A 12,326-nucleotide genomic window follows, 5' to 3' on the forward strand; every position below is an offset into this window, starting at 1 on the left:
TATGGAGAATATGGGAGAGTTTTGTAATAACTGTCTTGTTTCCTGAATTCCCATCTAGTTATATTTTTACCCCCAGAAGCTGACCAGTCAAACACTTACCCTGGATTATTAACAGGCATTTCAGCACACGACTAAGAGTTTGCCTATGCAACAGAGCTGAGCTTATAGCATGTTGAAAGCCTACTATTCGCTAACTTTAGTTAGTGCTAGCAACAACCACAGGAAAAAAGTCTTCAGGACTAGTTCAAGTCTCATGCAAGCACCCTCAGGGTCTCCGCTGGTGTGCCCAGTGTGTTATGCCTGCAAGGTCCATGACAGCTCAGGTAGGTATTTACCACAGCATTAACTTCAGTCTTCCACACAGATATGAAAGAGATTTCACTTTTGAGACAAGCACTTTATCTGAAACATTTCCTGGCTCTTCCGTTACATTTTAGGCCACATCAGCAACACCAAACACAGAAAGAGGAATCAAAAGCAGCAGGGACAGAAATACTTACAACATTCACGAGCACCAAGAGCTATCATAGCAAAACAGGCAACAGAGGAACTGCAAGTATTTCCTACCGACTCAGGGGAGTAGTTCTGAACTACACAGTCCTAATAGCACTCAGGACATGATACCGTGATGGTAAATGTCACCTATGTACCAGTTATGCAGTGTGAAGCGATCCCACAGACTGCCCTTCGAGCTGAAGGAGCAATCCCCCACGGGTAGGTCGCAGAGCTTGCCAGCGCATCTGATCAGAGCGTTGCTCAGAGCCCCAAAGGGCCCGTAGGCTGAGGCACACCCCCAGGTTCAGACCCTTTGAGCCCAGCCAGTTTTTGCAATACAAGATGACTAGCTTCATTGCAGGAATTTTCAGAGCAGCTTGGCAAGAACAGATTCCGATGAACCACTAGCTCCTAGGCAAAACTTCAGGCAACCACAGACAACACAGTAACAGCAACTCTAATTTTCGTCAGGATACACTTCTTAGGCTCTGCAATGCCTGGAAATACTAGTCGCTTTTCCCCAATTCCTCCTCTCAGAAAGCAAAGGCCATGACCCTGTTTTTTCAGAGCTCTCACACAATTGATTAGTCACTGGTACCTCAGTATAATCTCAGCTCTCTTCCCAACCAACTCTCCATATGGATAAACATTCCTAAAATAAAGAAATTTGCCAAGATATTTATATTTTTCCACCCTCTAGGAATTCTCTTTGGCTTTTGGAGGCTCTCGTTTCTTTTTTGGCCCTTCATAAGTATTACAAGTTTCAAGGGTTTTAGAAAACTGGGCTTGCTCAATGAAGTGTTTTGCACAAATGTGCAACAACAAGGCTAAGACAACTGTTTTGTTACTGGAAAATGGTATCACAACTAAGCTTCAGACAGCCTCAATGCCCACTTCTGAATCAATCATTTGCAATGAAACATGCAAGGAGTATTTACCCCAAAACTATGTCCGCAGAAACTGCCTGCTAAGGGCAAAGGGAGCTTACTTTTTAGCTCCACAGACACCAAGACTGACACACACCTTTTTAATATCCGCTGCGAGTACTGCGTAGCATCACAACATCCCCACAAAACCTGCCAAAATAACTAGTGAGAACTTTACTTTTGGCCTTTACTAAGGCCAAATTAAAGCTGCAGGCTGCTGGCTATCTGTCACACACAGGTGTTGATGTAGAAGAACGATGAGGCAATGATGAGCACCCACCCTTTGTAAATCCCAACACAGCTTCCAGCCCTGGCAGCCCAGGAGCCTGCCAAATGGCTTTTGTTTGTTGTCGACACACCTTTACCTGAATGAGTTTACAAAGGAGTTTTCATTCAGAAGCTGAAGTCATTTTACATCCGAGTGAGTTGGAGAATGTAGCTGGCTGGTAGAGAGGTATCATTTTCCATCATTTCAACTGCACAAGCTAGTCAATATGATTATTTGTTAGGTGGCAATTCTTCTGCTGAAGTAATAAGTGCACAGCTGAAAACTCAGCTATGAGACCCCAATTATGCAACTATGGAGAGAATTAAACTGCCATAAATGTGCTCCTCTGTGCAGGGTGCTGGCCACAAGTCACCTTTATGCCAGTGACTTGGGAGGGGACTCTTTGACTGCACCAATTTATTTAAAGCAGCACAGTTGTTCATCATTAAAAAGCCTAAGTATTTTTTTTTATTGCAGTGACAGTCAAGATTTATACAGCTGCTCCTCTGAAGGGAATCACAATAACCTAAGCTAGAACTGCACCTTAGCAAGCTGCATGCGTTTTGCTTTGCTTCTGTACTGCCACATACCGTTATGGGAACACAGATGCAAGATAAATGCATGACAGTTGAGTGAAGCAGGAGAATGAGAGTGGACAAGGCAGCGCCCTCAACTCAGGGAACAGAAGCAAGGTGCAGCTGAGCCAGATGTGCAGGAGAGCGTTAGTTGTGGATTTCAGAAATCCCTAGTGAAGCTCACTTTACATCAATACGAAAGCTTCAGCTGCATGTAACTTCAGACTAGTAACTACTCTGAAAACAAACAGGCAAACAAACAAATTCAAGATAAGGCTGGAAGTTAACTGAAGGTACCTGAAGGTAATGTCAGAGAAGCCAGCTTTCTAGAGAGTTTCACAAAGCTATATAAGCTCAAAAGCAAGAAATCAATACATAATTTCAGATTTTAGTACCTTTCTGTCACAGGAGTGCAAACGAAAGGTCTGGCTTTAATTCACTTTTTGATTTTAGATGTTACTTGCTCCCAATCCCATTTCCTCTATACACACACCTACCTATCTCACAAGGGTACTGTGGCACCTGCCTAAACAACGCCTGGAAAGCGGCACGACGGCTCTCAGCTTTAGTGGGCGCAGTGACACAGGTGGAGCTAGAAGTCGGGAGATCCGTGCTGCCCTGCCGTGCTGCCTGAGAGCATCCCAAGGCTGGCGAAGAAGCTCAGTTACGCGGCTCCTTCGCGGCAGCCAAACACCTGCTGCACCTACGAAAAGGTTAAAGCCTCCCAGGTTTTACTGTGCTTTACTTCACCTCAGCAGAAATCAGCATCGTTCACACCCTCAGGCAGTACATTTACACACCGTCTACATTATAATAAAAGCAGGACTTTACCAGTAAAAAGCAATTTTGTCCCCAAGCTTCTTCTCGTTGACGTTCCTGTCCAACAGGTTGTAGCAGATGTTGGTCTTTGCCCCCTTCATCCATTCAGTGAAGATCTTCCCCTTCGTCACGTCGAAGTTGTACCTCAGGAACGGCCCCGTGTGCTGGGTCTTCCAGTAAAACTCCTTGGCGATGTCACCCCAGAACTCTGCAAAGAGCAACGTTCAGACGCGGGATAAAGCAGCAGGTAATTTAAATAAAGAAATAAATAGTCAGATAAACAAACACAGCGGTCTGCAGCTGAGGCAGCTCGCGGGGTGCGCCCGGGGGCGCCCGGGCCCGGCGGCGGCGGCGAGGGGCTGCTCCGCGGCGCGGGGGACCGCGGGGGGCCGCGGGGAGCCGCCGCCGCAGGCCCCAGCAGGGCGCGGGCGGCTCCGCGGCGCCCGGCACGCACCGTGCGGCGCCTCCACGGAGCGCTGGTAGAGGCGCTCGTAGTGCGGCAGCGAGGAGACGTGCGCCGCCGGCAGCAGCTCGGGCCGCGGCCGGTACAGGCCGGCCTGCTCCTCGGGCTGCACCATGGCGCGGCTCTGGGCGGGCGGGCGGCCGCCGCGGCCGCTCGGCTCGGGCGGGGGCGGGCATGGCGGCGGCCCGGCCCGGCCCGCCCCGCGGGGAGGCGCCGCGCCCGCCAGGCCCCGGCCGCGCCCGCCAGGCCCGGCCTCCCCCGCCCGCCCGCCCGCCCTGGCAGCGGCCGGGCCGCCGCCGCCTCCCCGCTGCCGCCCCCCACCAGGGCGGGAGTCGCCCCGTCAGCCGCGGCCCCCCGCCGGCCACGTCCCCCCCCAGCCGGGCCCCTCGGCCGGCCACGTCCCTCCTGGTGGCGGCGGCGGCCTGCCCTCAGTGTCCCCACACCGGCCGTGCCCCCCTGCGCACCAGGCCCCATCAGCGGGCCCCCCCCGCCGGCCGGGCCCCCCCCGCCGGCCGGGCCCCCTGCCAGCAGCGTCCCCTGAGCCGGCCACGTCCCCCGCAGGGCCAGCGGCCCCGACGAGCCGAGCAGCCGGAGGCGCCCCACGACGGCCGCCCGCACCAAGGCCCGGCGGCCGCGGCCAGCCCGTCTCCACCCCGCGCTGGCCCTCCTCGGCACCGCGGTATTTAACACGCTGCGCCGCATCTCCGGGGAAAACTTTAATTCTCCCCAAACGGGTTATCCACCGAGTCCTCTCGAGGCAGATGGAGGTGGATTTTCTGCTCGGGGGAGAAAAAAAAGTGTTAGGCTCTTTGCCACCGGATCCCCTGAGCTCCAGGCTTCATCAACGGGGTCCATGCAAGCTCTGTGGGGGTGCTGGGTGCCTGCAGCTTGTGTCCCACAGCTGTTAAGGGGCTGGAAACCCCTGAGCACATAGGATTTCTGCAACAGAGGAGAAAATGCAGGTGCACGGCGAGTAACAAGCGTGGCAAACTTCAGGACTGCAACTCAAAACACAAAAATGTGTCACTCCTTCACCTGACGTTCCTGCATTGCATTAGATTCTAAAAAAATAAGATAAACATCTGACATCGTTTTGCAAGTATTCATGATGCAAAGCATAGCTGGATTAGACCAGGCCTTGCACTTTAGTTCAGGAGACTCTGCTTCTCTGACACCAAGCAGCCATGTGAAGTCACTTCAGTTCTCTGTGCACCTTTCCCTCTCCTAAATGTTATGAATCCAGTGCAGTCTGTGAGAAATTAAATAAACTTTTCACCAAGAGGACAGTCAAACACTGGAACAGGGGACCAAAGTGGCTGCAGGGTCTCAGTTCTTGGAGATATTTAAAGCTTGACTGGACAAGATGCTGAGTAACCTGCTCTCACCAGACCTGCCTGGAGCTGGAGGCAGGACCAGGGGCCTCCAGAGGGACTGCCATGTTTTGGGATGCTCTGATCTTAGAGAAAGCAGCTGCCTACATGGGTACCTACCATAACGGACCTGTTCTCAACTTACTCCTAATGTTTCCGTGCAATAAGGAATGCCACACTGAGCAGGGCTGCCCTGACTGTATTGCTGACGCACTTCTCTGGGGAATACCATCCTCTTGAGAGAACTTCAGGTCTGTCCAAGGAGCCACTCACCCTGTTCATGTGGGCAACCTGTGCTGTATTTTGTGCTCGGGCCAAGGAACACTCAAAAGATAAAGTCCATTACCTTGAACTTGCCCAGCGTTGTACAGACCAGGGAGCAAGGCCTGGTGTCAGCGATCAGGTACGGTATATTCTCTGATCATTTATATTTTCCATGGTTTAATGCACTCCCTGGGAGCACTGCATTGCTGTACACAATGGGAGATGCAAAGCAGTGGATTGGTGAGCATCGTTTGCCAAGGTCAGGGAGTTTCTACCTGGTCAGAGATGGTAGAAAGCATTACAGACAAATTCTGCTCTGTGCAATCTTCCCACCACCAAAGAGGCCAGAAACAAGTGGCTGGTGGTTGGTTTTTCCCTCTGAAGATGCTCCCTTGTTTCAAAGGGCATATCTGTGCTATCAGATACTGCAGCTCCCTGGTTTGGCCATCGTCTGCTGGCTGTTCACCCTGCTCAGGGGCCAAGTATGTTCTGTGGCACTGTTTAGGACACAAGGAGTAGTTTCCTCCAAGACGAAACCTAGGAGTAGCTCAGATGATCCCCACTCCACAGGTTGTATCCTACTGGCAGCATCACTCAAACATGCCTGCTGCAGTTCTCCAATACTACCTCACCAGGTTCTGCACCCCCAAGTAGGTCAGATGCCTTCATACTACACTCTAGGGCAGGTAATGACATTTTCTTAGCTTTACACTATAAAATCACTGTCCTAGAAAGCTGCAATGTGGCCTTGGAGTGCAGGGACTAGGACTACATCTCTACTAGTAAACCAGTGGATGAAGATGAAGTCTCCAGCACAAGCTCACACTTATCCAGGCTGCTTAATTGTTACCATGGTCTCTGTTACAGTTTTGGACTGGGCCAACCCGCATTTCATGGTTAGGGGGTAGCATAGGCCAGGAAGGAAGTGTGTATGAGGCCACTTGTGTCAAGGGGAAAAATTGCATATTTGTAAAGGTGTGAGCTGTGTCAATTGTCATCTAAGCAAAAACAAAACAAAACAAAACAAAACAAAAAACAAACAAAAAAAAAACCCAGGCTCTGCCCTGCTTTATTTACCAGTATTGCCAGAGCACACCAACACCCTCTGCAAGGAGGAGCTAGAGGGGGTATGGCTGACCTGCAGCAGAAGGGGTTGCAAGCCAGCCTGCCCCACTGACTCTGGGACCCAGGGCTGGCTCGGTGGGCAGATGCAGTATGGACACAGTGCAGCTCTGGAAGGTGCTTCCCTCCACAACCAGCATTATTGCTACCTCTAGGCTCCATGAAACAAGAAAATGGCTTTGAAGAAAAAGTGAATTTGGGCCTCCAGTCTTGACTCGTTAGCCCAGGCATTTTTGAAGCACCCAAAGAACTACGAGAGCTATGGTCTTCCAGCACGGCTGGGCTGGAGCCCTGGGCTAGAACAACATCAAGAGTTTTGGGATACATGTGGCACATCCTTCAACTACCCCACTGGAAAGTGCACTGATCCTTATCATCTGTCTCCTGCAAAGACGGATAAAGCCAGCACTTCTAAAGTCTTTCAGAAGCCACCTTACTGAATATCTTCCATTGTGAGTTGCCAGCCCTTAGTTTCAGCAGCTTCAGTGTAGAGGATTTTGCATTTGCAAGCAGGGCTCGTTAGTTCCCTAACAAACCTCCTGTCCCTCATTCCTGGGACAGGAACTTCACTGCTCTCCCTGCCATGGGCAGGGTGCCCCTCGTGCCGCGGTGCAGAGCTGGGAGGCACCCTCTGGTTTCCTTCTCATTGGCTTTTTTGCTTTCAGTGATTTGTCCAGCTTAAATTCTTTTCCAGGCTCAGTGACAGCATGATTTCTCTCAAGCAACTGTTGCCTGCTGTGGGCAGGACATCCTGAGCCATGAGGCTGGGGCAGCACCAGGTCCCAGCAGCCCGTCAGCTGTCCTCGGTCCAGCATTGTCTAGTAGGGGCGGCTGCAGCCAGGGGATTTTGTTATTGTGCTTCAGCTGTCCACAGCTGTGACCCAGGAAGCCACCAGATGGGGAGCAATTGCTTCATCTCACACACGGCACCTACAAGGAGAAAAAGTCAGGATAGCCTCGGGAATATTTAGCCAGCCTTCTGCCATGCTGCACCACTCTCGTCTCTCACAGGAGTTTGATAGCTGTCCAGGCACCCAATGGACAGAGCTGGGAACCACACAGATGGTCCCTACCACACCGCGTGACCGTGCTTTGCTCCACCAGCTCCTCCTGTCCCACAGCAGCTCGGCTCCAGCCAGGGGGGTCCCGCACTGGAAGGGAGTGTGTGGTTTGGCTGGGTGCTGCAGGACATGCTCAGAGTTCAGCTCCTAGCTCTCTTCCTGACTGACCAGCCAGCCTCGGAAAAACAACTCCATTTCTGGCCCTTCATTTCCTCTTCCTGTAAAGGAATGAAAACACATAAAGGGGTCACGTTACTGCACCTTAAGGTCCTTTGTAGAAACTCGGGGGGGAGCGGGGGATGATACTGGCCAGGTTAAGTGGTGCCTTGCCCACACAATCTGCTTGGGGTGCTCTGGAAACAGCCTTACAGGGCAGCGATGCTGAGCGGAGCACCCTTGTTCCGGGACTCTCCGCTGCACATTCCCTTACGTCCAAAGCCTCAGTCTTAGGCTGTTGGGGGTGGGGAAAAGAGGAACTGGAAAATCAGGACCAGCCTTTGCAGGCCCGTCGCTCTGCGCAGTGGTGTGAGCGTGGCACAGCCCTGCAAGAGGTGCACGTGGCAGGAGGCACGTGGCTCACTCTGCAAGCAGGGAGCCACCTTGCATGCGAAACTTGTGTTAGTCTGGGAAAGAGGAATGCTCCAGCAGAGCAGCTGACTTACTCGTCCAGATGATGCTGATGGGAATCACTGGACATTTCCGTCTGCTTGGCCTTTTTGCTGAAAGCTGGGAACCCCATCCTTGTGCAGGCAAATAACTGAGCATATCAGATATGTGGTAGCTTGAGGCAAGCAGATTTCTCCTCCCGCTGTGTGCCCTTGCTCCCCACCCCATGCTCCTGTGCCCATCTCCTCTGTGCCCCTGCCCTTCATCCTCTCACTTGATCAATACTCTCCCTTGCTCTAAAATATGCTCTGCTAAGTCCGTGTTAGCAAGGAATGATCAAAACCTCACTGCCCAGCTGAGCACCTACTGCCAAGGTGCCTGGCGGGCCCCCGTACGCTCCACCTCCGCCAGCGCGAGGACCCTGCCGAGGCACAGCCCGGGTGTGCTGCATCCCGGTCCTCCCACAAGACCACGTCTGGCTGCGCGCAGGGCAAGGTGCCCCGCTGGCCTGCAGCGAGGCTCTGCTGTGCAGAGGAGGGTTTTGGTGAGCTGCCTGGTGTGCTGCTGGGACTGAGCCAAAGCAGTGGAAGGGGCTCTTTTGCAAAGTGTGAGGATGAGATCTGAGTGCTGTGATGACTCCAGGGAGCCTGGAGCAGGGGGGGCAGAAAAGGCAGATGGTGCCTGTGAACAGATGAGGGAAAGAGCAGAATCAGGTCTTTGCAGCTGTGGCCTGGGCTGGATATAGTCATTCTTTCATGTTTGCTATCTGGCTGAATGACTTTTTTTTTTTTTCCTAAAAGAGAGCAGCATGCAGCACAACAGGCAAACATGGAGGCAGCTACCTGGGAAGGTACAGCAGTGTCTGATCTGCATATCACCAGGGATAGCAAGACAGCTGAAGCCCATGTGCTTGTGCCTCTGGGAGGAGGGCAACAAACGGTCTCCTCTCCAATTGCCCATCCTCTTATCTCAGAGCAGCTCCTGGCCAGGCCCGCCTGGACCTGGGCCTGGTGAGCTGTAACAGGGTCAGCCTGGCAGGTTCAGCAGCTTGTTGATAGATGGCTGCTGAGGATAGTAATCAGAGAAGATATCTTTTAGAATGGACCCAGTCCCTAGTGAAGACATCACAGGATAAACAAGCTTATGTTTATACCAGAGGCAGTAGAAGGCTTTATCAGGACATACTGTAGCGAGAGAGAAAGGTTTTCTTGTACTATAGGTGATGTAAATGGCAGAGAATTGAGGTGAAGAAGAAAGGAGCAAAGGAACTGGAAGGAATCCCAAGTGACATGGGCAAGTGCTCCTGAGACCTGCAGAGCAGGTGCGAGAGCTGCTCGGACACTCAACAGTGAGGATCAGCTTACAGTCCGGGCATCACTGCCAAAGGGATGTGCTCAAGGTTAGATGCACTAAAATGGGCTCACGCCCCTAGCATACATCCTTGTTGGCCCCTGCCACACCAGCACTTGTGCAAGAGGTGGCACTGATGACTTCCAGCAAGCAGAACGTGGGTCTCAGGGGCTGCCTGTGAATCCAGCGTGGTTGGCGGTGCAGGCTCTGATTTGCTTTGCAGAGACAAAAGGGAATGTGGCAGCCCAAGAGGCTCCCTGCCGCTGCACGCTCGCGGCAGGCACCATTCGCTGTCCGGCTCTTGGCAAAGCCCAGAGCTCACCTGGCCAGGGCACCTCAGAGGCTCCTACACAGGTTTTCAGCTCAGTCCAGGCAGCTCCCTGCTCACATCACATGAACCAGCACACCACAGCTAGGGGGTTAAACACCCGAGCACACACACACCTCGCCACAGATCAAACTCCTCCCCCGCGCTGGCTGCAAAGGAAATTTTAATCAGTGCCGCGATAACAGCCTTTCAGCCCTGCTGGGAGTTATCAGCGCCTTTGTTTGTAAATGTAACTGTTCAGCCCAAATACCAGATCCGAGCTTCAGCGCGCACAGCTCTGCAACCCTCTGGCTTAAGCAGCCGCCCCGCTTCTGCCCAGTCGAATGCCCCCGGCCCCTGTGCTGGCACTGGGCAGTTAAAACAGGCCAGGTTGTCCTGAGTGCATGGATCAAGCCAGAGCCATCTCATTCCCACCTGTGCGAGTGTTGGGAGAGAGGGGGGGGGGGGGGGGGGAAAGACCGCTAAATTTCAGGCTTTTTGAATCTTCAAAGAGAAGCTAATGAATATCAGAGCCCGGTAATTTAAACCTCTACAGAGCACGCTCTGTATATGCATAAATCATTTTACATTTAGAGGACCTAATAATGCAATCATCGTTACAAATCAAACCCAAGAGACACATTACTGTTGTTTGACAGAGTTTTTTGAGTGATCTAGACACCAGAAAACGCCTGTCTGTCTCCTAGATGAGGCCAATTACCCTTATAAAGATGCACTCGCCTCTCGCAGCAGCTCATTTGTTTACTTGGGCTCTACCAGCTGCTGCTGCTCTCCTCCTGGAGGAAGAAGCAGGGGCGGTAAGACATTCAGCGGGGGCCTGGGCTGCAAAGGGAAACAAGGCTTGGGAGGCGGATGAGAGATGGCACCTTGATCAGCAGCTTCTTAGAGAACTTAGGTCTTAATAACTGATTTTGGCGTGCGGCTTTGTGGGTGTCCCAAAGCTTCAGAAGGTATCTTTGCACATCCATAAACACAGTCATCTCCTTTTGTCCCTGATTTTACTGAGCAGCAGCAGATAACCGGGGTGGAGAAACCCCCGGCGGGCCAGGGGCCGCGGTCCCTGCGGAGCAGCGGAGCTCGGCGGGCTCCCGCTGCTCACGCCTCCGGCAGCGCGGCCGGCCGCAGCCCGCGTGGGGAGACGGGACCGGCGTGCCCTCTGCCGATGAGCTGCCAGCCGCGCAGGCCCGCGGTGCCAGCAAGGCAGGGTCTGTGGTAGCAGCGAGGCGAGGTCTGCGGTAAAAAAAGAGGACTTAGAGACAATCTTGGATTGTTTTTTTTTCATAGAGTTTTTTTAATGTTTATTTTTAACAGACTTGGTTTAGATTTTTGTTTTCTACAATAATTCAATGTAAAAATCCCAGTACAATATACAACAGTTTGAACATTTGGAATAAGAAATCCAGCTTGGCGAGACACCTAAGTTCAGCTAGTTTCTAACACAGGTAGCAAATTCCCTCGACCCCTCCCCCAAAATCACCAGTCAGGAAGGCATTTAGATGGGAACACTTTACAAATGTCACCCCCCCCACACACCCTGTCAAGACACAGGCCACCCTGTCCCTGCTGGTACTGCAGTGGGACAGTCCCTTATATAAACCAACACGGAAAGGGGCGGGAGACCCTCTGTGGGATGGCTGAGAGCCTCCAATACTCAGAAGAGGCCAGCTGGCCCTTGTGCGCCATTGATGTGGAATGCTCTGAATGGGCCCTGCATGCAGGTCCCTCAGGGCACAAGGCTCTTGTGGGATGGAGAGGAGGCTCATCCTCTCCTTGGCAGTAGCACCAGTAGCCTCATGCCCTGGTGTAGCCATAAGGATGTTGGAAGCGGATGGCCATGTCCCTGCACGGCCCCAGCCCAAGGGAAGCAAAATGAAGATGATGCAAAGGTCCTTGCTCTAGGGTCTGAGATGTTATCTCAGGGATACCTCATGGCTCAGGCCTGTGACGTGGCAGTCTTTCAGGAAACCCCTTTGGCCTGGCTCATGCTTCTCAAGCAGCGTGAGATGGTCCTGTTCACAGAGCACGGGTTGATCCTGCTCCAGTAGCATAGGTGATCCTGCTTGAGCAGGATGGGATGGTCCTACTTGAGTAGCATGGGATGGTCCTGCTTGAGCAGCACAGGATGGTCCTGCTCAAGCTGCACAAGCAGCTGCCGGATGGCCTTTCATGTCTGGCCTTTCTTGCCCCACTCCAAAATCCTCCACTTCTTGGAGAAGTCTTCCACAGAGCTTGCACAGATGTGCATGTTAGAAAGGACCACAGGGGCTCTGGTCCAGCTCCTTGCTCCAAAAGACCTGTTGCTAGATCAGGGTACCGTTGACTTTGTCTAGCCAAATTTTGAAACCTTCCAAGGGCAGAGATCTTTCTACTTCTCTGGTGACCAGTTCCAGCTACACCACCTCCAGCAAGAAGTGTTTCCTGGTTTCCAACATGAATCTCCCAACTTGCAAACTGTGGCAATTGCTTCTGCTAAAAAAAGAGCCCTGAGCAATGGGGATGGGATGGGGGCCTGGTTCTTTATCTAACCTAGCCCTCATAGTCTCATCTCCAACAGATCGGGACTTTTCAGCTTGCAAAATGGTTGGGCTGGAGGTGGCTTTACTGGGTTGGTAAGAGATGAGATACAAAGCACGGGGAGAAGGAGATAATAACAGCAGGATTCAGACATGCTGGGAGTAA

General features: G+C 52.5%; 1 protein-coding gene across 2 annotated transcripts in view; it reads right to left on the bottom strand.

Annotated features, from left to right (window-relative positions):
* The window catches only part of ACSS2 (acyl-CoA synthetase short chain family member 2), a 37,384-nt gene extending 33,700 nt beyond the window's left edge, over window positions 1-3,684 (bottom strand). For both annotated transcript variants that reach the window (XM_062589452.1, XM_062589451.1), the window contains exons 1-2: window positions 3,538-3,684; window positions 3,096-3,291 (exon numbers count right to left, since the gene is read on the bottom strand). In XM_062589452.1, the coding sequence (XP_062445436.1) occupies window positions 3,096-3,291; window positions 3,538-3,661 (320 nt within the window). In that variant the 5' untranslated portion in view covers window positions 3,662-3,684. The remainder of the gene's footprint in view (window positions 1-3,095; window positions 3,292-3,537) is intronic.
* Between the last annotated feature and the right edge of the window lie 8,642 nt (window positions 3,685-12,326).

The sequence above is a fragment of the Rhea pennata genome, chromosome 16 (assembly GCF_028389875.1).
Source record: "Rhea pennata isolate bPtePen1 chromosome 16, bPtePen1.pri, whole genome shotgun sequence".
In the NCBI taxonomy this organism is placed as follows: Eukaryota; Metazoa; Chordata; class Aves; order Rheiformes; family Rheidae; genus Rhea; species Rhea pennata.